General features: G+C 45.1%; 1 protein-coding gene across 1 annotated transcript; it reads left to right on the forward strand.

The window, feature by feature from the left end:
- Positions 1 to 4162: 4162 nt before the first annotated feature.
- Positions 4163 to 25240, forward strand: AKR1B1 (aldo-keto reductase family 1 member B). The gene is given in 11 exon segments (XM_033161808.1): positions 4163 to 4319; positions 10090 to 10257; positions 12038 to 12148; positions 13664 to 13701; positions 13703 to 13739; positions 15068 to 15190; positions 18533 to 18639; positions 19806 to 19887; positions 20562 to 20645; positions 22295 to 22377; positions 24673 to 25240. Coding segments are annotated over 11 exon segments (942 nt in total). The 5' UTR covers positions 4163 to 4253; the 3' UTR covers positions 24716 to 25240.
- Positions 25241 to 25537: the final 297 nt, after the last annotated feature.

Here is a 25537-nt window from a genome sequence, read left to right on the forward strand (position 1 = left end):
ACGCAGCTGCGGCCGCCGACAGTTGCTAACAGCTCCAGGCTGGGTCTTGCTGGTGGGAGGGGCGAGAACTTAACCAGCCCCCTCGGATCCTCCCCTCCGATTGGAGCTTTGGGTTGCCGCTCACAGATAGGAAGCGGAGCGGCCGCCTATCAGGAAGAACTCCGCGAGGACGACAGCGGAGAGGGATGCCGTGGACTACGTGACCGGGAACGACTCGCGCGGCATCAACTACCAGGTGACGCCAGGGGAGGAAAGAGGGGCTGGATTGGGCAGAGCGATGATCGACGTGGTTCGAAGCCAATAAGCAGCTGGTTCGCCTGTTGTGGGCCGTCTTTGGAGCTTTGCGTTGGTGGTCTAGCTAGGACGCTTGTGTAGGTTCCTTTGTTGCAGTTCTGCACGTGCATGTGCTCCTGTGCGCATGCGTACTGTAAACCCTGCTGAGCTCATTGGGACTTGCTCTCTCTATTAAATGGCTTTATAATTGAGGCCCCTAAGCAAAGAAGGTACTGAGCGATTGGACACTATTGGGGGGGGGGTCAGTGTTTTAGCTCTTCTGTAGTCATGCCTGCTCGTAGCACAGCCATCGGGAATGGAAATCGGAAACCAGAGTTCACAAAGAGGATCTCAATGCTAATAATTTTATTATTTGTACCCCGCCCATCACCCTGGGTTGCCCCATCCGGGTTGTATTTGATAACTGCAAATTCAGGTGAATACTTGCAAAAATGCAAAGAGCCATCACAAATGAATCTTTTTGCCACTTCAAATGTCATTCTTTTCTTTCAAAGTACTGTAATTCATATATGAAGCTGTGTGATCACGTTGTGCACATAGGCACATACACGTACTATAACCAGCTCAAGGCTGTCAAAGCAGTCTCAACTTCTTGTTGTTGTTTAGTCATGTCCGACTCTTCGTGACCCCATGGACCAGAACACGCCAGGCACGCCTATCCTTCACTGCCTCCCGCAGTTTGGTCAGACTCATGTTGGTAGCTTCAAGAACACTGCCCAACCATCTCGTCCTCTGTCGTCCCCTTCTCTTTGTGCCCTCCATCTTTCCCAACATCAGGGTCTTTTCCAGGGAGTCATCTCTTCTCATGAGGTGGCCAAAGTATTGGAGCCTCAGCTTCAGGATCTGTCCTTCCAGTGAGCACTGATGCCTGATTTCCTTAAGAATGGATAGATTTGATCATCTTGCAATCCATGGGACTCTCAGGAGTCTCCTCCAGCACCATAATTCAAAAGCATCAATTCTCCAGTGACCAGCCTTCTTTGTGGTCCAACTCTCACTTCCATACATTACTACTGGAAAAACCATAGCTTTAACTATACGGACCTTTGTCGGCAAGGTGATGTCTCTGCTTTTTAAGATGCTGTCTAGGTTTGTCATTGCTTTTCTCCCAAGAAGCAGGCGTCTTCTAATATCGTGACTGCTGTCACCGTCTCAACTACTTTTTGGCAAAAACAACTATGAATCTTGGGGCACTTTAAACCCAAACAACTTCATGTTGGTGGGGAAATGCGCAATTTTCCAGCGTTTTTATATTTATATTTTATTACCATTATTCATTCTCTAAAGAAAAAGTCAGTTGTGGTAAGTTGTGGTTCTTCAATCCATCTGCTGAACATGCTGCCACAGGATATAATGTGCTGTTTCCCATTTCAGCCACTGGAGGTCAGTTTTTCATTAATTTAAGGAAGTACCGGTAATAAACAAAAGCAAAAGATTTCCCTATCTAATCATCTGTTTACCATGGAGTTTGTGTGTTTATCTATCTCGGATAAATAACTGTCCCTGCCTTTTGCAGAGATTCTGCATGTGGCCTTGCTTAAGTGGTCCAAAGGAAAGCAGAGCAATACATTTTGGCACCAGCTTGGTTGCAGGAGTTGCCAGGAGGCATAAAAGGCACCACCCAATTGTCTTAGGAACTGCACTCTGGATTTGTGCAGGGTTTACTCCTTAGCCTTTTCTTCTTCCATAAGGCAGCGGAGGTTTAGGATCAGAGCTTTCGTTCTCCTAGATAGGCTACCTTCCCAGGTTGACAAGCCCCATCTGCCCCTCACTTCCCTCTACAGCAGGTGCAGAAGCCACCTTCTTGACCACTGGACCCACTATTGAGTCTCGTCTGCTTAATCTGCCGGAGCCCGTCTTTGCACGCAAGGGAAGTCCCCAACTCACCGAGGGTTTGAGACCCATCAGTTACCTTCATCTGGTTTAGCTCACCAAAACCGTTCCCTGGGTGTGGCTGCTGTTGCGTGCTGACAACCTCTAGGAGCCACAAGTGAAAGCTGAGTGCAGGGTGGGGACCAAAGGTGGACAAACAACCCCAGAAGGAGCACGGTGTGTCCCCCATCAGAGGTACTACCCCTCCCCTAACAACCCATACACCCTCATGATTCTCCTGGCTGCAATGTGAGCCAGGAAAAATCATGAGGTATCAAACAAAATTCTGAGAAAGATTTGGTACATAGGATTTAGCTGGTGAAGATCAAACAAGAAAGCTTGTGATCTCCCATGAGGCCATTGAGCAGAGCAGAATTTCCCCTTGAGGTTAAAATCAATTTTGAGCTTGTTGTTCTTTAACTGCCATGGCTAGATGATGGAAGGACCTTGGGATTATTTATGAACAAGTAGGAATACATTTCATGGTTAAAAAATATGGAGGGGGGTTGTAATTTAAATGCATGTCCTCCAAAGCCAGTTTGTCACAGCCAACAGATTTGGAGTGGAACTAGATAGTGAACTTTAAAAAAAAAAAAAAACCAGCCTTGCTGTGTGTCAAGGTGATGATGCGCTGTAGACACGGACAGCTTGGGATCTTTTCTTTGCACAGGGGATGAAAGGGTACCAGGATGAAAGGCCACCCAACACATTGGGTTTTCCTTTGAGAGGGAATATAAGGACAAATAACCAGGCCAAAAATGAAGGTTCAAAGCTTTATTTCCTAAAAATATTTAAAACCTGGAAAAGGGTGAAACAGAAGTTGGAGTGAAGATACTTCCCTCCCTAGCAGACTAACCCAAAATTCTTGGGCAGGGAGAATGGAGTGTACACACACATTCACCCACCCCCAAGGCTAGAGATCCTGGCTGTAACAAACAAAAATAGGAAATAGGCATTGCCTCTTTGGATTTCTGCTGTTTAAGTCTCCTCTCACCCCTAGGGAACCCTCTGGGGTCTCCTGGGCTCTGCACCTGCCTGGTGTAATTCAAAACAAGCCCCTTCCCAACCCCAACCCTCCCCATGGTTCTTGATCCCCACTTCAACCATCCTGCAAGGTTAATTTGACTTCGCCTCCCCACCACCACCGTTCTTTATTCTCTTCTTGTTCCCGATGCAGATCTTTCATCCCTCATTCTCCCCTGGTTGTACTTCGCCTCAGGTGCCAAAATGCCTTGGTGCGGCCCTAACCCTGCTTTCCTTCCCGGACCCCTCCCGCTGTCGCTTCGTTATGGAGAAGCCGACTTGCATCGCCTGGCGCTTCCCTGGGGACCAGCGAGAGTCGGACCGTGTCCCCCACGTCCCCGGGCGGGCCTGACTCCATTTCGGCTCCCTTCGCAAGGAGCATCTCCCTTTTTGCGCACCCCGGGGCAAGCGCCTGCTCCACCTTATCCTTTCCAATCTGCTGCTGCTGCTGCTGAGGCCGCGACTCCTTCGCCCAGATCGAGCCCAGCTCCCGCGACCCCGCAACTCCCTCCCTCTCCCCAGACGCCCTTCCCAAAGCAGTTGCGCTTTCCTGACCCCACTTGGGCCGGCGCCGGGTCCCTTCATACGCAGCCGGCCCGACTCTGGGGCAAGGATGATGCGCGTCGGCTGGATGGGGAGGCGGAAAGCTGCTCTTCCCTGCGATCGCCGCGAAAAAGTCAACATCTAACACTCAAAGAGGGTCTGATAAACTGCAAGCCCCATTTACCACCCCCCTCTCCAACTTCTCCCGCTGCAATTTTACGCGCGCTTGTTTTAACGGGGATCAGCGGCGCTCCCTTCCGAATCAAAAGGCGCCGGGCTGCGTAGCGCACAACGAGGAGGCGCGGGCCTGTTGGCAGGAGGGAGCAGCCCCCAAACATACAATGTCCCGACGTTTTTCTTCCAGCCCCCTCTGGGCGACGAGCGCCTGCCGGGGCGTGGCTACAGCTAATTAAATGCGCCTGCTTTGGAGGCGGCTGCGCTGCGCTTCCAGCTCGCTTTATGCCGCGTAGCTTCTCGGCCTAGCGTGGCATTTCGCTCCCCCCATCGGCGCCCGGGAAATCATGGCCAAATACGTGGAGCTGTGCACCAAAGCGAAGATGCCCATTCTGGGCCTGGGCACTTGGAAGGTGGGTGTCTGTCGTGTCAAGAAAGAGGGATGATAAGCGGGTCTCTTGAGGCCGATGGCATCTTCCATCTGCCCACCCTGCTGCTGCCGCCACCTCCCAATTCACGCTTGCTGGGCGATCTTTTTCCTCCCCTCGCTCGGACAAAGCTTTCCACTGCCTCTGGCAGCATCCAAAGTAGCCTACTGTAATTAAAAGCTTCGCCTTCGCTTCGTTTTGCACGCCCAAAAATCGGGTACACGTTTGCTGCTTTTGCAGTTTTTACTTTATTTCTGCTTTTCCCGGTTTGCCTTTAAATCAGATCTGCCTCTCGGGACACTTTGGTCTCCGTATCCCCTTTAATATATTTTGCAGATTTTGCTTAATTTGTCTTTTTGGTGGCGTAGAGAGCGGAGCAATTCCTTATTCTGTGAAATGCAAGCAGCTGTTACATAACATTCCTTCCTCTTTCCTTGAATACCTATTTTTTATGTCCATTGCGTGCTTGTTAAGATTAGTAAATTGCATGAATAAAATTCCTTGTGCTGTGGTGCTTGGATATTTTTTGTGGGGAGAGGGGCAGAGGCATTACTGGCATAAAAAATACTGGTCAGGGTTAGCGTGAAACTGGTTTATAAAATGGGTTTCTGGAAATGGTTTGACCTATTTTATATAACTGATTTCAACTTTGTTTAAGACTGCTTTCTAACAGTTTTCCTCCATTACCACCGTAACAAAACAAAAAAACCCTAATGCCAATAATTCTGATGTACCTCCATGCCCAGGGCTGCTGCTCTTAAACTCTATAATTTGGCATTAAGCCCCCCCCCCCCAACTTTATGGAACTAATGGGGTGAAGTGCACATTTGCCAACTTCTTTTTTTCCCTGTTGGGCCCTTAAGTGTTTTATATGTGACATAAAAATTCTGCAGGAAGATTGCTTTTGTCTTGACGCTCTGGCTGCTGGGGGGAAAATATTTGCCTTCCGAATTTTTGCAGAATGTGCAGCAGTTGAAGGTAAAGAAGCTTCACTGGGGAAATTTTTGACAGTAATGCAGAATTATTTTATGCACACATAGTTGGAAGTTCTATTCAGTTCAATGAGTCCCTTTCAAGGAGTGGCATGGAAAGTTCTCATCCTGCTAGATTTTATTGCCTGCCTGAACAAGACTATTTGTAAAAAAAACTGTGAAGTCTCTTTTTGGTCTCCCAAGCTTTACTAATGCCATTTTTAGGGTTTAAGCTGTGTAAGAAAACATTTATTTTTATTTCTTTAAAAAAGAAAAGAAAAGAAACATCTTTTTTCTTAAAAGGGGAAGGCATTTTTGCAGCTTGAAAGAGAGATGCTGCAAGTATCGCCTCCTCGGATTTCGATGTTCAGAGGCTAGTGCCTTGGCTTATATAGCCAAAACAGCACTAGACATGCTCAGGGGGGCGGAGGTATCAGCAGACATTGGAGAACCCAGAGATTTGGAGAAATTAAAAAAGAAATGCTTAAGAAAAAAATCCCTAAGGGGATAGGGGGATGGGGAACCACCTGGGAAGAGGAATGTAATGATCATTGATCTTTAATGAGGACAGTGTCCTCAATGGCCATGAAATGCTGAGTTGGGGACAGAAAACTGGGTGGAAATGGAGTGTGCTGGAAGGTGTTGCCTATTGGAACACTTCACAAAAGCAGCTATCTATCCGTTTATTATAACATACATATTTTGCTTCTCCACTGAGCTCCGTGTGGTTCTTCTTCGCCTCCCCATTTAATCCTCGTAAGGTTAGGCTGAGAGAATGTGAATGGACCACCAAGTTCACCCAGTGAGTTTCATGGCAGATTGGGGATTTGAACCCAGGTCCTAGTCCAACACTATTAACTGCAAAACCCAACCACTAAGTGTAGCTGCAGGCTCCACTTAAATTTGTAGAGAAAGTGCAACAAGGAAACGGCGTGTGCTTGCCTGTTATACTCTTTGGGCGTCTTTAATCTTGTTCCAGATTAGGAGTACGTGTACACATCCGTGTTGCAGATTTTTGTGAGGCAGGTGGGATTCTGCCTGGCCAAACATGTTGCCTGGGCCTCAAAGGAAAAAGGAGGAAATAACTTCCTTTTCTTACAAGGAGCAGCGGCAGCTTCTGTTTTGTAGAGGGCCATTTTATTTTAGTGAGGAGAAAGTGGAAAACGCCATTGTTGGTTGCTTGTTTTTCTTCTTTTCCAGTGGTTTGAAGATAATCAGCTTCCTAAGGGTCGACTTAAAATGATGATGTTCTTGTGGGACAAAAAAGACATAACGTGCTGGTGAATTTCTGGAAGCCAGTGTTGCAATTCAGCCTGTTTTGGCTAATCAGAGGCTTGGCATAGTTCAGCCTTCTCCATCCTGGTGTCCTCCAGATGTTTTGGGCGGCAGCTCCCATCAGCCCTGGGCACAAAACATCTGGAAGGACCCAGGTGGAAGGAAACTGGCGTACTGGCCAAGAGGATGAGCCTTGCACTGGGCAACCTCACTCACCTCTACTGAGTACTTTTTAATATCTGAGCTGCTTGGAGGTTTCCTGCCTTTTAGGCCCCAGGAACCATTTTTCCTCACAAGCTTCTTTTGAGAGCTATAGCTTCCTGCCAGTCAAGCCTTGCTGATTTGCTTCTCAGCCCCCGCAAGCCCTGCAGCATTACCTTTCGGGAGGTGTGCTTAGAAAGGTAACAAATAGCGATTTCATTCCCAAGGGTGCTGGAGACTTGAAATGAAACCGCCATTTGACTCTGCAGCAAGCCACACACACCCTTACTGAGAACTTGATGGATAGGCTTTCTCTCTTCCACCTATTCCTTAGACTGAAACTGTTTTTGCTCTACTCCCCCAAAAGGATTTTTGTTTATGAAGTTTGTTTATTGTTCATTGTTGTTTCAACCATCATGGTCATATCAACCACCGGAAAAAAGAATATACGTCCTTTATAGTATATACATAAATATGGCATTAAAACACAATCACATACATTCACACAAATGTGATACTAATACAGTAGTTTTTTTATATTTCATTCCCAATTAAATCTTTACAGTCCGCCATGTTATCCTCAATTATGGGGCAGCAACTGCGGACCTCACAAATTTGTCTTTCGCAAATTTGCCAAAACCAGACAACAATAGGTGATCACTTGATCAGCTACATCAAGCCTCTTGCTTAGCAAATCAAGGATAAACTTAGTTCTTGGTTCAGAATACCTGTACAGACAGCAGTATAGTACATAATGTGTAGATCTTCTGCTGCGTGGTACCAAAACTTTTAGTACCACCAAATTTTCCTGTAGCATCCTTCTAAATATTCTGAGGGCATAGTGTGAAAATGCAAAGCCAGAAATGCTTTCCTAAGTGAGCAGATGGGTAAAACTTACAGATAATTCTCAAAAGCATGTGTTACTTCAATTAAATACAACCGTGGAAAGAACAATGTTTTTTGGATTGCCTGTAGATCTTTATTTCTTAAGATTCTTTTGTACTTTAGCAAATTTTGTAGCCTGTTGGTGCCTTCCTCTTGTGTGTAGGTAATGCCAATTCAGCTGCAGAAGGAGCAGCCCTCAGAACAAACTTTGCTAATAATATATACAATAACTTGTATTTAGTGTGGAACAGTCAGTGCCAACAAAAGAAATAGAAGAAAGCCTATCAGAACCAGAGAGGTTCGGGGGCTGTGCACTTGCCACACGTGAATTCTGTGGCTGCATGATTATTATTAAAATATATTTCCTGCCATTCCTTCGAAAAGGAGCCAACAAAGTAGTAAAAACATTAAAGATAAGAACATCTAAAAGTGTTCAAAAATAGCCACATACCCTCATAATTAATAATTTCAAGGTGCCAGAAACAGTATCTTTCATCCGGCAAATGTATTTGGTATTTAAATTCCTCCTGAATGTTAATAAAGAGCGAGACAGACACACCTCGCCAGGAATTGTGTTCCACAAGTGGGGAACCACCACCAGGAAGGCCCTGTCAGAGGGCTGCCCCAGCCTGGCAGCACTCAATGGCATGGACTGGCTCTTTCCTGCCAATCATTGGGCCAGAGATTATTTTGAGAGAGGTGCTCTTTTAGGTACTTTGATCGCCAGTCATTCAGGACCTTGTACACTAATATAATACCTTGGACTGGCCTTGCAGCTCACTGGAAGACTGCCAGTTTTCTATGTTCACCACATAGACAATATGTCAATGTTTCAGCCTGAAAATTATTCACCACCATCCCAATACACAACCTTTTGTTGGCAGTTTGTTCATTTCAGTAAGCTAGAGGTCTCGGTGCAATCCAATAAATGTTGGGCCAGTCACTCTGCCGATGATCAGCAGTGACACAGAGTCAGTCAAGCAGGATCTCTGGCTGTAGGGACCCATCTGTCTCTAAGCAAGATTCCCTTCTCCTAATTCTTCAATCTAATAAACACTGCAGCTTTGGCCTTAATATTGGTGGCGTCTAACATCCTTAATGAAACGGGCCTACAAATTTATTTGCCATTTGCTATTTGCTAGATGCTTTGAGGGATAGCCAGATCCATCTCTGGTCTACTAGTTCCAGCAAGCCCTTGAGGGTCTGGACTTCTCACACGCTCCCAAGTCTTCCTGTGACGTGCCTTGCATATGAGGGAGGAAAGAAAGCACACGCCTGAAAATATAATTTGGGCAGCCGAATGCATTTCGATTACATTCATTTCCTGGGACGTAGATAAAAGCTTATCCAGTAATGTCACATCCAACAGCTGCCCCAAAACTGATGACACTGGTAACTGAGATGGCTCAGTTGGTAGAGCATGAGATTTGTAATCTCAGGGTTGTGGGTTCGAGCCCCACATTAGCCAAAAGATTCCTGCATTGCAGGGGGTCAGACTAGATGACCCTCATGGTCCCAACTTTATGATGCTAAGTATTTTTCGTTGTGCCTATTGATAAGCTGCAAACCACTCCAGTATTTTGTCAAGAAAACTCCATGGACATAAAAAGGAGAAGCTTTTGAGAAGAAAGTGAGAGTTTCCAAGGAATGCTCTGGTTCATGGGGTCACGGAGAGTCGGACACGACTAAGACGACTACAAAATTGATAAGCTATATGCTCGCTTGCCTTTTCATGTTTGTTAAATGAACTGTTAACCGTTGGTACGGGTTTCATTAAGTGTTTATTGTAGTGATATTATACCTTTTATTATATAGCCACTGTACTATTTAGACTGCTTTTTATGTGAGGCGCTTTGAGCACAGCTGAATATGTAGAAAATTGTATTGTATAAAGAAACGATGGTGATAATGACTATTTACACGTTAGCAGCTTAAAAGGGCAGCAAAGTCATTTCTTCTCCCTCATGCGTGTGTTTTCAAGTTCCATTTTTTACATTGCTCAACACGCCAGAGATGTCTTTGCACATTACCTGCTTCCTTTGCTTTTGCCTGCCACCCACTCAAACCATCCCACTTGCCCCCAATATTAGCCTTTGATGCGAATATAAGATTCTATGAGCACGACAAGGCTGCTTTTTAATTTGCCTGCAGAAGAAAGTTAGAACACAAGGAGCTGTCTTTATACTAAGCCAGATCTGGCCCACCACGGCAAAAAAATCAAAATAAAAAAATGTTTCCCACCTCTGGTTTAGGATCTTTACCAAGTCTAAAGTGACCAACCATGGTGGCCGCTGCTCATGTTTTAAGTATTGTATCTGTGCTAGGCCCAGAGTATTGACAATGGATACATACAGGATTGTGGAGCAAAGAGGAAGGTGTAGCAAGTTAATGGGATGCTTGAACAGGATTTCTCTGTTGTTCAGTCCCCACCAGGGAAAGTAGCAGAAGCTGTGAAGAAAGCCATTGACGTGGGATATCGCCACATAGACTGTGCCTACGTGTACCAAAATGAAGAAGAGGTTGGCAGCGGAATTCAGGAGAAAATCAAGGCCGGGGTTGTAAAGCGTGAGGACCTTTTCATTGTCAGTAAGGTATTTACATTTATACTCCACTTTCCCACCTGCTGGGGTTTGAAAAGTGGGTTGCAACAAGATTGTACTGTACTCCTCAACTTTCTTTTTTGCTTGATGCTGACTGTCCCCAGAGAGAAGGGCCCATAATATTTTACCAATGGGCCACTTTCCAGATATTTTTGTTAATGCATATATGACACATCCAGAGGGGAGCGTCTTACCTTGGCAGGTTCCAGCGAGAGGAGGTGCTTCCTGAGTTATCCTGGTCATAAGCTATTTAGGGCTTTGAATGTTAAGATGAGCACCGAGCATTTGGTTTGGAAATAGACGAGGAATCAGTGCAGTTTGTTCAAGACCAGTGAGATTTATGCCATACACACAGTCCAGGTTGTAGCCTATGGTTTCGTAGTATCATACTGTAGAGTTGGAAGAGACCCCAAGGGTCATCTAGGTCAACACCCCACAGTACAGTAATCTCAACTAAAGCATCCGTGACAGATGGCCACCCAACGAAGTGTAGCAGTGAGGGACGTTATCATGGATGTGAGTAACTGGCCAGGCTAAGAGAGACCAGAGCCAGTATACCAGCCCCAGCTGATGAAAGATGGTTGGGCCTCCAAAGATAAAGCTAGATCTAATAGCAACCCGGCCCCACCCCACCCCAAACTGAAAGTCCGATCCTTTAGAGCAGGCATGGCCAAACTTGGCCCTCCAGCTGTTTGGGACTACAGTTCCCATCATCCCTGACCACTCATCCTGTTAGCTAGGGCAGTGTTTTTCAACCACTGTTCCGCGGCACACTAGTGTGCCGCGAGATGTTGCCTGGTGTGCCATGGGAAAAATTGTGTTTATTTGATTCCTATTCAAGAGAATTACTTTATATATAGTCAATATAGGCACAGAGTTAAATTTTTTAAGATTTTCTAATGGTGGTGTGCCTCGTGATTTTTTTCATAAAACAAGTGTGCCCTTGCCCAAAAAAGGTTGAAAAACACTGAGCTAGGGATGATGGGAGTTGTAGTCCCAAAACAGCTGGAGGGCCAAGTTTGGCCATGCCTGCTTTAGAGCATAGGTGAGCAGAAGGTGGATCAGGTTCTGTTGATAGATCTCTGAGCGATGTGCAGGGCATTACCGAGGATTTCTGACTCCTAGTTGTTCAGCAATAGCAAAAGCTCCACAACCACCATCAAAAAAGAGACTAGGTTGCTGAAACAAAGGAACTAGGGGAAACCAGGAGTGAATTTTGTGTTGTGAAGGAACCGTTGTATGCTCCGGTCAGTGCTCAGGGATGGTAGGAGTTGCATTCTAGTAACCTCTGGAGGCCACTGCTTCCCCAGCCCTGCAAGATCGCCGGATTAATGGAGCCATTTCCATCAGTTCATGTGATAGACCTATTTTTCAGGGGGGAAAGATAACATGGTGGTGGAAGGAACTCTGGGTGAGAGGCAGGGAAGAGGATACCTCTCCCAGGATGAGAGACTGGGAGAAGAAAGGAAAGACCCTCAGGGTCCTTTCCAACTCTGCAATTGCACGATTCTATGGTAGTTCCCAGGTGAGAGCTGGGAGGGTCCACACACTTTCTGTGTGAGACAAGGGTTTTGAAAGAGAACTATTCCTTTTCTCTCTGTGTGTGTATTTGTTTTTATTTAGATTAGTTTCTTTTATCCTATTGTATTATGAGAAAGCTTTAATAAAATATTATTATTATTTTTAAAAGAAAAAAGCATTGTGGAATAGATGTCGTCCGGTGAATTAACCTGTGTTCTTGCTATCCTTCCTCTTCCCATCCCCCTCCCAGCTGTGGTGCACATTCACGAGAAAGCCTTGGTGAAAGGCCTGCGCAACTCTTAAAGCCTTGAAGCTGGAGTACCTAGACCTCTACCTTATTCACTGGCCTGTGGGATTCAAGGTATTCTTTTTTGTTTGTTTGTTTGTCTGTCTATCAGCTTCTATCCTTAACCTCTAGGCAACGCACACAAATAAATCAAAACGGCTGAAAACAACACTGCAAATTGCATCATATAAATCAAAACAATAAAAGTAGGCACCCATGGCAGAGACCTCTTCATCCAGCTGAGAAAGTTGGTCTGAACACAAACATCTCCAGTTGTTTCCAGATAATGGACACCGGTTGTATTGTTGCAGGAATGCTGCTCCCCAAAACTGGGGCAGCTGCACTAAAGGCCCTGCTCCCAAGTTAAGGAGGGTCAGGCATCTGGTATCCTTGCAACTTGAAGGGAGAAGCTCTTGCACAGACTGCATTTCCTATCCTTGCTGGCTGCACCTCACAAAGTCTTTATAGTGGTAGAGCGACATTTAGAAACCTCTGGCCACTTCTGCTAAAGGCAAGTGCTAAAGGCAGAAGTGTAGGGGCAAATCCAAAAATGCAGGGTCACAGCCACCACCCTTCTAATATTATACAGTACAATAATCCTATAATTATACAACAATGGTTAGGGGTGCATTACAGCAATCAGTTCAGATCTCCATGTGCTGCATTTCAGTTAGATCTGCTGTTTTCTGTGGATGTACATGGACAAATGGTTTGGAGTTCTCCAATACCTCCTTTCGGAGTTCGTGCTTTCCACAAGGTTCCACTATACATAACAGAACTTGCACACCTTTGTCTTGAAAGTGGAGCACCTTGTGTTTTCAGTGTTCCTAAATGCTTAGCTTTGGAGAATATGGTGGCTTAAAAAAGCCTCCTTTCATGCTGATTGGGTGACTCTTGGGCGCTGGAGACAGGGATCCCTCTACAGAAATAGTAAGGGGTCTTTGACCTCCCCCCCCCCCAAGACCCTGGACCACTGCACCACTGGCTAAAGGTATAAAAAGGAGCATATGGTTGGTATTTTTCATTGCACTTGTGTCTGAAAAAGCTGTGAGCTTGACACTCAAGCTTCTGAGATCCTGGAGCAGGGAGCTGTGATGATTCTGCCAGGAGTATTTTAGTGCAGAATACTTCGCACCTCCGGGCATGCTTACGACAGAGGAACAATCTACAGAGACTGCTCCAGTTACCTTCTAGAATTATGGTTTTTCAGAAAAATAACTGAAGCGGTTGGCTGATCTGGTTGGTTGACTGAGCAGTGGTGTTGCTTGAGAGCCTGGTTTTTCTTGCCCCGTTGTAGAAAGAAGATGCCACACCGTCCCTTTTACACTGGTGCTGTATTTCAGTAGCAGAGCATGTGGTTTGTGTGCAGAATGTGCTAAGGTCAATCCCTGGCATCTCCAGGTAAGGCAGGAATATGGTCTGGATTGGTACAAAGCATATTCCTTGGTTCACAGGGTCCCAGGTTAAATTTCAGGCACATCCTGTTAAAGTATATTGGGGATTGGGGGAAGCCAGTTGTCTGACTCTGCACAAGGCAGCCTCATCTACTCAAAAGCAAACCTGTTTCTGTTCTTGCTTTGCACTTGACAGGCTGGCGAGGACCTATTCCCAACTGATGAAACGGGCATGAATACCCAGTAATACGAAGATTGAGGACACCTGGGAAGTATGTTCCGCTGCAGTTAAAGGTTTCTCTTTGTTCTGTGTGCAATTTCTTGCACGCACCTTTTGCATAGCTTGCATCTGTTTATTGCAATTTCTATCCAGATTTCTATCGGCTGAAGTTGTGCTATATATCAGTTCCTCGGAGGGCTCCTCCACTAAGTAAAGCTCAATAATTTACACAGAATAGTTGCAAATACTATAGAAAGGTCCCCCTTGACTAGAGTTTGCAAACCTCAGGCCAGGGAGCCAGATGTCGTCCTCTAAGCCCCTCTTTCTGCCAGGCACGCATCTTATCTCATTGGCCTGCACTCTCCTTGAGTGGTTTTGCCCGACTTGAATGTGTCGAACTCTGATGGTGCCTTTTTGCATTTCTGGATGGAAGATAGAGGAGTTTATAGAAACAAGCCTGCTGTACAAAGCTAATATTCATTCAGTGCTCTGGCCACTTTTGCTTCTGGTCCTGGATCTTGGAAGGTTCCTTAAAAGGGAGCGTGGATTTTGGGCTGAAAAGGGTCCCCCAGCCCTGCTCTTGACTTTGGTAGGATATTTGCAGGTTTCTGTGTGAAAGCAGATTTACTTTAAAATATGTACTGAGAGAGAGAGAGAGAGAGATCACATCTTAAAATGGTGCAGCCAGCCGTGGTTATGTAGTGCCGCAATTTCTTACAAGGGAGTATGAAATTCCAATTTTCAGTACGCATCCCTTGTGCTTAGGGAATTAATCTGCCTTGAATATAGAAAGGCGCACCCACCAATCCCACTTCCTTCCTCCCCCTTCCCACCCCCCTCTGTTGTTTGCTCGCCTGCCTCCATCCTGTCCTCTCCCTGCCTGCCTCCTCCAGCTGGGAGCGCAGGGCAATGGCGTGCCCCCCGCCTGCAACTCCTAAGACTCCCCTGACTCCCGAGCTGTCAAAACGAAGGGGAAAGGCTGCCAGCAAAGTGGCACAGCTCCCCCCTTCCCCAGCTCGGGGTAGGCTTGGGAGTCGTGGGCGGGTGGCGCACCGAATGTCACCCCCCCCCAGGATGACACCTGGGGCAGACCGCCCCACCCCCCCTTCCTCCGAAACTGCCAGTGGGAAGTAGTCACCCCCAAACACCGCCACACACATGTGTTCCCACCCCCCTGACCAAATATGTGGAACTGCTTTTTGGTCTGGAGTTCCCCATTTCCAAATTCTGTTCCTGTTCACAGAGAGGTGCATATGGTAGTTTTGAAAGGTGTATCTCATTAGACAAGAGCTTAGGAGGCTCAAAAGTGTGACAGCTTTCCAAAGTCAGGCCAGGAGGAATTCCTAAGGACAACATGTTGTCGTCGTCATTCCCCCCCAGGCAATGGAGGAGCTGGTGGATGCTGGATTGGTGAAGTCTATTGGAGTTTCCAATTTCAACCACGATCAGCTTGAGAGAATCTTGAACAAGCCCGGGTTGAAGTACAAGCCTGCAAATAATCAGGTAGGATGCCCGGCGATGTAAACTGAAGCTTTTTAGGGGATTGTGAAGGGTTGGTCATTTTACAGTGGCAAGAAGACACGGGAATTAAAATATATATATATATGGACAGATTTCAGTGATTTCTGAATTTATGGCTGTTCTGCTTTTCTTATTCCACATCAAATCTTTGTCCACAGTGATTTCCAGAGCTGGAATCTTTGATCTCACTGCAGACCTGTGAAATTGGCCGATGTCTATGAGGTGTCATTTCATAGCTGAACTTAGATTTGAGTCTGTTTCCCTGCAGCACCCACACCTGGGATTGGGAAAGCATGTTGATTATATTTACTCATTTCATGAAAATTAAGTGCCACTTGATTGTAACAAACAAACAAACAAAAGGCCTCACAACACTTTTCAAAAAGATAAAACAATAAAATGCGAGACACTGGAAAAGTTGAAGTAACAGTAAACTAAAAACAGACCAACTTTCTAAACATTACACCCTTCCACAATGGTTTACTGGTGTTTGTTTCTCACTTTTTTGTTCTCTCTGTGTGTGTGTCTCTCTCTTTTCTTCTTTTTGGCCCTATTACTATGTAGTTCTATTGCTGTAAAGTGCTTCGGAGTATTTTAATGATGTAGCAGTATACAAATATTTTTATAATAATAAACATCTGGGTAGGCTTGCCGAAACAAAAATGTTTTTAGCAAGCACCAAAATGAGTACAGTGAAAGTGCCTGCATGGTGTCAGTAGACGGAGAACTCCAAACAGTGAGTGATGCCACACTAAAAATATTTAAAAAACCAGTTCCTTACAAATGTGGAACAGGTCTCACCTGTAATAGTGTCAATTCCACCAATCGAAGTGGTTGAGTGGGCACATAAGGGGGCAAGGCAGTTTTGTAGTTAAATTGGCCCAAGTTGTTAAGGACTTTATAGCGAATTCAGAAGGGCTGCCTGTAGCTTGTGCTGAGTCATTGAAGAAGAGAGTGCCTTGATTATTTTATTTTTTGCATCAGTGCTGGCTGCTCGTACGGTGCTTCTGTAAACCAGTCCTGCTGATTTATGGCAAGTTAATTTATGCCTGAATGGGAGTGCTGGTTTTAAAGTGTGTGCAACCAAGCTCAAAGCGTTCTCTACTTTCACTTGTGCAACTTGTTTCAAGCCCAGCTCTTGTCTGGTGCATAATTTAAACCCCCGTGTTGCTGCGCATGAGCTGCACAACTCAGGTTATACCCTCCATTCTGCCCTGCCCTGCTCAGAAAAATGGAGAAACAACGTTTTTGTACTGATAGGGATATACATCCATACTTGAATGTATGAGAGAGGTAATTCAACCACTTGTTCATGGCTGGTAACGAATTTGTTCAGAAATGTGTTTTTTGGGGGGAAGCTGGTGACATCGTGGCTTCTGCTTTCCGAGTATCTGAAAACCACAAACAGAAAAGGAAAACTGAGGGCACGATCCAGCCAGAGTTCAACGTGCCCTGCCTTGCATTGACGTTGAGGAAAGAGTTAAGAACACACAAATTTTCCCCATCAGAAATCATGGAGACTTAAAGTATGCAAGAGCTTGTCCCTTGCTTTACGCTCTTATCAGCCTCAAAAGGCTTGGAGGCAGGAGGTTTTCAGCTGGCACTGAAAATTAACTGTCTGAATTAATTACCACGAATCAACACCTGCTATGGTGTCCTCCCCTCAGTTGGAAATTGCTCAGTCAAAATAATTGTCTGAACTGTGGAGTCGTGGTTTTTTTTTAAATGGTAACACTTCAGATTTTGCATCTGAACTCTTAGCTTTTAATCCTTTTGATGGTGGGTGGACAAAAGGATGGTTGGAATGGAGTGAGTGGGTACGTTATTTATGCTAAGTGAGCATGAAATTAAGCCCTAAAGAGCAATGCATACTGAGACCAAGGTATCGTGTGACAGAGACAAGGATGCTTCGGGATCCTGTTGCATTCTAAATATAGTCTGTGTGTTCTGCTAGATTCATAAGTCTTCACAGAGGCCTCACCAATGTGCTTCTTCCTTCAAACAAGCAGCTGAATTTCTGGATACTGCCAGAACATGGTATCCTACAGGGACCTGGCTGTGAACTGATTAAAAATATATACTGGTGAAACTCGAAAAATTAGAATATCTTGGAAAGGTTCATTTCTTTCAGTAATTCAACTTAAAAGGTGAAACTAATATATGAGATCGACTCATGACATGCAAAGCGAGATATGTCAAGCCTTTATTTGTTATAATTGTGATGATTATGGCGTACAGCTGATGAGAACCCCAAATGAACAATTTCAACTTTGGGGTTTTCATCAGCTGTACGCCATAATCATCACAATTATAACAAACAAAGGCTTGACGTATCTCGCTTTGCATGTCATGAGTCTATCTCATATTAAACTGCAGTAGCTAATGAAAACAATTGCTTACATAAATGGACTTTTCCACGATATTCTAATTTTTCGAGTTTCACCTGTATGTGCAAAACTCATGAATGAGTTTTTTTGGGAAGTTGCCATTATGCCTTACCTTAATAAAGCAGTTGAACCCAGAAATAAAACTCCCAGCAACTGTGCAGCTCTACCCAGTATGGTTCAGCACCCTTCTTGGCTGGTCAGCAAGACTAAGACCAATAAATAAAGACTGCAGTGATCACAATTCTCCACCTTGAAAAAACCTTGAAAGCCAGCTTGACCTGAGATGGCAGTGGCAGAAAATAATGTCTGCATGCTTGGTGCTTGCTTGATTACTTTGTTTATTTGAAATTGCATTTCTCCTTCTTAATTCCATTTCTTATTCCTTGTTTTTGTAAAATTCGTTCTTCTACTTCAACCTTGACCAGCATAACTGTCCTGCTCGGGTGGTTGAAAAATTGAATGGGCATTTGAAAGTGCTGCTTGGAGAAGGAGGAAATCATTGGGGAAAGCTGCTAGTCTTTTATTAAACGGGAACATTACGAGTGCCCTGTGAAATCCCACCAGCTATGAAATAAGTGCTGCAGTCCAAGAAAAGGCTATATGGGAGAATCAGGAGTGCAGCAACCAGAGATTGTGGCATTGGGGGGAAAGTAAAACCTACCATGTGGTTTTCTGAAGAGGCCAAACTATGTTTGCAGATGAATTACAGCTTGCCTGTTCAACTGCGAGTAGCTGTTCAGGAAACCTGCCAGAAAACTTCCTATTATATGCGTAGTTGATCTCTGAATGTAAATCTTAAAATTCTCTATTGTTTGTTTTTATTGCAGCCTGCCCTTATTTTTTTACAATCAAGCAGTGAATTTTTTAATAAATAAATAAATGATTGATTCGGTTGATTGATACAAATAAGGCAAATTGTTTTCTTCTATGTTTACAGATTGAGTGCCACCCATATCTTACCCAGGAAAAACTGATCAGTTACTGTCAGTCCAAAGGGATCGCTGTCACAGCATATAGCCCCCTCGGCTCCCCTGACAGACCATGGTGAGAATGTTGGGTTGTCTTTTAGTGCTTAGCTAAATGTGCCATGAGCTTGGAGCTCCACATCATAGTGAGTAAATGGGTAATGGAAGTGGGCTAAGGGATAACTAACCTGGGTCCAGCAGCCCCAGATATATTGAGTATTAGATTTGAAGCTATCCACTATGATGGAAGTTGTGTTGTTGGCAACTGTCCGTCTCAAGAGACAATGGAGTTTGCCTCCAGGGGAAGTCAAACTGGTGTTAGCAGCACCAAAGTGACCTCCCTGGGGCGCGAGCCTGGGCAGTGGGTATGGAGGTCCTGGGATGCCCAGATGACAGGACCCCCCTCTCAGCCTCGCTGATGTGGTCCAAAGGAAAGCAGAGCAATATGTTTGGGACCAGCTTGGCTGCAGGAGTTGCCAGAAGGAACCGTACAAGGTGCCACCCAACTGTCTTAGGGACTCCGCTCCAGATTTGTGTAGGATTTACTCCTTAGCCTTTTCTTCTCCTGAAGATATCCCACAAGGCAGTGGAGGTTTAGGATCAGAGTTTTCCTTCTCTTAGATGGGCTGCCTTCCCAGGTTGATGAGCCCCATCTGTCCCTCACTTCCCTTTATATCACGTGCAGAAACCGCCTTCTTGGCCGCCAGACCCACTGATGGAAGTAAATACAGCAAATCTGCCTATTAATTTATTTGTACGGCTACTGCATTCAAAGTAGGAGTCTTGTGCTTAATAATTATAATTAGCATTTGCTTAGCACCTTCATCTATTCAAAGATGGTGCTATTCACATGCATTATGTGCTTGTAACAGCCTCTAGCAATAATAATAATAATAATAATAATAATAATAATAATAATAATAATTTATTTATTTATACCCCGCCCATCTGGCTGGGCCTCCCCAGCCACTCTGGGCGGCTTCCAACACAATATTAAAATACTCTAGGGTGAGCTTGTACCATTATTCCTGTATTGCAGATGGTACTTTTAATAGTGTAGAGAATAAAAATCCTAAATGAAATTCCCTGTTAAAAGGTGCAGAAGCTCTGGGGAAACCCAACCAGATGAGTGCGGTATTAATAATTGTTGTTGTTCCTCGGCATCTGATCAGCTTTTCTGTTTTTGTTAAATGCGAGTTATCTTAGTACCATTCATTACCCTTTGGCTTTTGTTGCTTTTCCTAGGGCCAAGCCTGAGGATCCCTCTCTCCTGGATGACCCCAAGATCAAAGAGATAGCTGCTAAGCACAATAAAACTGCAGCTCAGGTGTGTTTGATTTATGCGTTGAATTGAGTGCATAAGCAAAGAACCCTGTGGACTGGCAGAAAGAGGGCAGTGGGCAGAAAGCAGACCTGAGAAATACCTGCCTAATAACTTGGCAGGAAGATGTGACTAGGCCAGATGCACAAATAACGGTGGCTTCCTGTGTTGCAATGTCCAGATCTCCTCCTATTGAATAAATACAAGGTTAAATTGTGGTGATCAAAAACTCACTTCTTCAGTGCTCCTACTTGAAATGGGGATTTAAAATCTTAGCAGTTGTAGTTACTAGGCTAAAGGGGAGGTCACTCCTTGCCATTAGGTTAAAAAAAAAAAGGTAAAGGACCCCTGACAGTTAAGTCCAGTCAAAGGTGACTATGGGGTGTGGTGCTAATCTCACTTTCAGGCCGAGGGAGCCAGTTTGCCATGGGGATTTAAAGATGTAAACTTCTGGCAACAGATGTGTACCAGGAATACTGAGGGAGACCCACAACCCTTGGATCCCTCAGCTGTTAAACTCCATTCAGGAATTTGAGACTTGAAGCCAGACTCTGCAGAAAGGGGTGCCATTTTCCTAAAGAGCATGTGGTGTGTGTTTTCCCTGGCAAATCTTAATTTTTAATGTATTTGTGACTTGGGACAGGAAGACTTACTTGGTTTGGCTTTCTCTTGATCATTAGGTCCTGATCCGCTTTCATATCCAAAGAAATACAATTGTGATTCCCAAATCTGTCACTCCTGCACGTATTGAAGAAAACTTCAAGGTAAGATTGAAAGTAGATCAGCTCCCACTGGGATCAGCTTGGGTCCTACATGGCATATGTCACCCCAAACAAGTGCCCTTCAGTTACTAGTGAACAGAGATTATGGCAGCCACAGGCCCAACAAGATCCGGAAGGCATCATGTTGGGGAAGGCTGGTGCAAATAAAGGGTTATTTGTCCTCTTAACATATGAATTACAGCTACCATTAAGGGAATGATCTATTTTGATTGCATATCTGTCGGCAGATGGCTCAGCAGGAGAACACATTAGGGCTTAGGTTCCTGACATCTCCAGTTTTAAGATCCAGGCAAAACAGCTGCAAAATACTACAACTCACATCATTCCTAGCTAGCAGGAGCAGTGGTCAGGGATGATGGGAGTTGTGGTTCAACAACAGCTGGGAACCCAAGTTTGAGAAACAGCCTAGAGAGTCCGTGCCAACCAAAAGAAGACAGCAATGAGTGATAAAGACCAACAGTTCAAAGGCTGTCATTCTGTTTCCTTCTTCTGAAACTTGTCATTACCACAGGTTGAGGAGAGTCTAGAAACTGAGAGGGTGGTGGTGGTAATTGTGCTGGGAAATCTGCGCGCACGCACACACACCATGTCCTCTTCTCAAGGCCCCAAGTTCAATCCCTGGTCTCTCCAGGTAGAGCTGGGAATGTCATCCTGTCTGAGTTCTTGCTGCCACTGCTGTAAGCTCATTCCCCCAGAAAGGGTATGAAACACTTAACTGCCTCCTTTCACCCATTTCAGAGTTGGCCCCAAATGCCCCCCCAACTAATTGGAGCCAACCCCAAAACCAGTAAAAGAGGCCAACTCTAATCGGCTCCTTTGGGCATCTCTCAACCTGACAACGTCACTTTCGGAGGCAGCAATGCTTCAGAATTGCATGGCCAGGCGGAGTTCCCCAAACCCTGGGCGGTCCCCGAGTGGAATAACGACTCAAGACAACGTGCTATGGGATTAAAATTGGCCCAACTTTATTATGTTTCAGATGTAGGTAGACCTTGGCTCAGGCATTGGGTGTTATCCCTCCCAGTCCCCCCGCTGGGGATCTGGGGAACATCAGGGTTATCCAGAGGGTGTGGGGGGTGGGCTGGCTCTCCAGAACATATGTTCAAGCAGAGAGCCCGCCCCCCATTACGACACCGTCGCAGGGGAGAGCAATGACAACCTCTAGGTGTACTGCCGATGCCTCCCCTCAAAACAACCCCTTTAACGGGGAACCCTGGGATCACCACCACAAAGAGGAGGGGGCATGTGTCACCGCTACACGCCCACCCCTATTTAGGGAAGATAGACTAAAGGATTCCACCCAAGGCCTGAAACCGCCACCCGAGGCCGCAAAATTGGAAACCTCAGGAGAAAAGTGCTCTCCTGCTTGCATCTGGTTGGCCACTGTGAGAACAGGATGGTGGATTTGATGGGCCATTGGCTAAGATTTCGGTGAAGGCAAAATGGGATGACTCTTGCGTTTGCTTCTTTACTCCATTTTTAAACTGCTCCTGTGTGTGCTGCATTGAACACTTGGGAAGAAGAGGCAGTCTGCAAATGTAATCAATACATAAAACAAGTGATGTTGACCTCCACAATTCTTGTGACCCTGCCATGAATTGGAGATTCTGCTTTGTCTTTCTCCTTTCCAGGTGTTTGACTTTGACTTGACTAAGCAGGAGCTGGAAACCATTCTCAGTTTCAACAGGAACTGGAGAGCATGTGCACTGAGCACGTAAGTAGCGGGGTCTGAAAAATCGAAAAGGGTTGATAAACAGCATTGTCGGACTCTCATGTCCAGGATCAGTGCAGAACAGTTCTACAGTGCTTATTCAGACAATTGGTTAAATAGATCAAAAGAGCTTTTAATCAAAATCGTTAAAAGGTGATTGGGGAAACAACCTTCTTGGGGGGAAATGATAAAAGTAATTACATTTTTTTAGAAGGCATTTGTGCCAACCTTCTTTTTCATGGTGCATTTGGGGCGGTCAGAGAGGAAGACCAGCCTGTTCTATTCTGGGGTGGGCAGACATCAAGCTTGTGAGATATGATATAATGCAGACATGCATTAAGATTGCCGGTACAAGATTATTCTAAACATTTCCTCAGCCCATGAATTCGTGATCAGTATCAGAACCAAGTCTTCAGGCCCTTTCACACTAAAATCCTCTCCTGTTTCCTCCCCCACAGAGTTCTTTTCCAGAATCTGAATTTGCAGATGGGGCAGTCTGTGGGGGGGCATAATGTTTTCAGTTGTAGACACTGCTATAGAGAACTGGGAGTTGCAATCTCTTGCTGATCTACTACAAATAACCCAGAGATCTGCCAGTAGTGATTATTGCTAATGCTGGCCCTTTGTTAGGTAAAGGTAAAGGGATCCCTGAACATTAGGTCCAGTCATGTCCGACTTTGGGGTTGCGGCGCTTATCTCGCTTTACTGGCCGAGGGAGCCGGCGTACAGCTTCTGGGTCATGTGGCCAGCATGACTAAGCCGCTTCTGGCGAACCAGAGCAGTGCACGGAAACGCTGTTTACCTTCCCGCGGAGCAGAGCCTATCTACCTACTTGCAGTTTGACGTGCTTTTGAACTGCTAGGTTGGCAGGAGCTGGGACTGAGCAACGGGAGCTCACCCCGTTGCAGGGATTCGAACCGCTGACCTTCTGATCAGCAAGCCCTAGGCTCTGTGGTTTAACCCACAACACCACCCGCATTAATGTTAGAGGACATTAATCAGTTTTCACCCAGTGGCTAAAAAAAAGCTGGTTAGGTTATCATTTAATCATTTCTGACAACTGGCAGTTATGATTAGCATAAAGTTAACAATTGCCTGACCTGTGAAACAGGTTTGTTATCCTTACCATTGATAGGCATGACTACTGACTTGGCCACACTCTGCTGTAGTTTGGAAGCTCTGAGCGTTTAAACCACCCCTTTAAACAGGCTCTTGCAGTTTTCTCATTAGATGTCCATCTGTAAGCTTACCACCGAATCCCCACCACCACTTTCTGTTGACGTATCTGCCGCTTTTAGGAGAATTATTGATCAGCCATCTCTCAGGGCAATCTCGAGACCTTCTTTAATTCCTAGATCATTGGTGCAGTCCGGACTTCTTAGTGTCTCAGGGATCTTCCGCTTTAGATGGTAATGTTTAACTTCGCTTAGAAGTTAAAGGAAGCCATCCCTGCAGCGTCTGGGGGGGGACTTCCTTCTCATTCTGCTGAGTGGAGTCCTGGATGTCTTGTGCCAAAGTCCCGCCATGACAGCACCGCTGTTTGAGAGAGCTGGTTTATCAGAATGTATCCAAAGAGTCTTTTCTCAGTTCTAGGGGCAGAGAAGGGTTGGGAAAGTTTGCTCAGCTGTTTCCCCATGTTTCTTTATTTAAAGTGTAGATGGTTTCTCTTTTCATACTTTCTTCATGTGACTTCTTCCACAGTTGTGAACATTCAGCATTCTGCTGAAGTTTGAGGTTTAGGCTGCTGATTACAATATGGTTATGGTTTCTTAAGGATTTTTAAATGGATGATCTTGCTGTAAATTTCAAAAATGTCAGGCAAAGGTAAACTTTGTGGAATTGTATTATCGTACTTTGAAGGTTCGGCATTTTGCATTCAAATTTCAAGTTCAATTTCTGGACACTGCTGTAAAACCATGTGGACATTCTTCCTCGTACAGCAAGTACATCCATTATAGTACTGAGTTTGTTCATGCTGCCAGCTGGTGTCTGCTGGGGCGATGCTAGATAAGGCCTTAACAACTTGTGACCCACCAGCTAAATATTGTGTTTTTACAGATGCTCAACAAGTCCCCCTTTTTGCACTTTCAGTGGGGCAGGAAAAACGGGGGGTTTATCTTGCCTTGGGATTATGACTAGTAGGCCTCATTTTACTTGTTGGTTCACAAATTGTACTGCCTAAATAGATACTTTTTGAGAGTTTAGGGTGCTCCATGCTTCCCGTTTGCCCTGGTCCCCTAAAATAGGCATTGGCATAAGTAAAACCAAACTTCTGATTTAACTCTTTTCTTTTCATAGGTGTGTCAACCACAAGGATTATCCTTTCAAAACCGAATATTAAAATCTGGTCCTGAAACTTTTCAAAACAGAAAATGTGGACTTTTTGTTTAGACTTCCTGGCATTAAAAAAAAATTATAATAATAAATCTGTCCTCTCCACACATCTTCTATTAACCTTTTCCAGCCTAGATACAATATGTTCTGAGCAGAGGTATTTTTTAAGAACAAAGCGATGTGTCATCTTTAGTTGGCAGAATCATCCTTGCCAATATGAGCTGTTGGAATTCTAGAGAGGTGAATAGTAACATCCAACTTTTGTACCAACACTTCTCCCCTGTTTTCTCCCCTCATCTGAAAAGACAGAATATGTTGACACTTTTTTCTGGGAGACACAAGTTGTAATGCATTTTGTGTTTTAAAACTGTGTTTTTTTCTGGACACACCTTTGCCTTGGCACCACACTGGGAGCTTCTGTGTTATAGGTGTGTGTGCATTCTGTTCGTTGCTACATGGGTAGCAATCTCTAAAGGATTTAAAGTGTTTTCTTGTTACAGTGTTGCTTCTAATAAAATTTGCCTGGTTACTATAATGGTGTGAGTCATCATTTCCCGATAATGAGCGTTCCCCACATAAAATGGGGTGTGCATGTTGCGAGGTCGCGAGGAGACCCATTGGATCACGGTGGCAGCTCCTGGTAGTTGGTCTGGCTTGCCTTCCCCAGGTTGGGATACCTGTGGACTCCACCTACTCTAGCAGCCGCCCAATCCCAGCTGGGGAGGTGTTGCCAGGGGGATTGGCCAGGTAGAAGGAGGGATTATGCAGTACACACAATAGAGATTGAGTCATACCTGGGAAGCGACCGTTTGGATTCAGAGCTTAAAGT

Source organism: Lacerta agilis, chromosome 10, assembly GCF_009819535.1.
Source record: "Lacerta agilis isolate rLacAgi1 chromosome 10, rLacAgi1.pri, whole genome shotgun sequence".
Lineage (NCBI taxonomy): Eukaryota > Metazoa > Chordata > Lepidosauria > Squamata > Lacertidae > Lacerta > Lacerta agilis.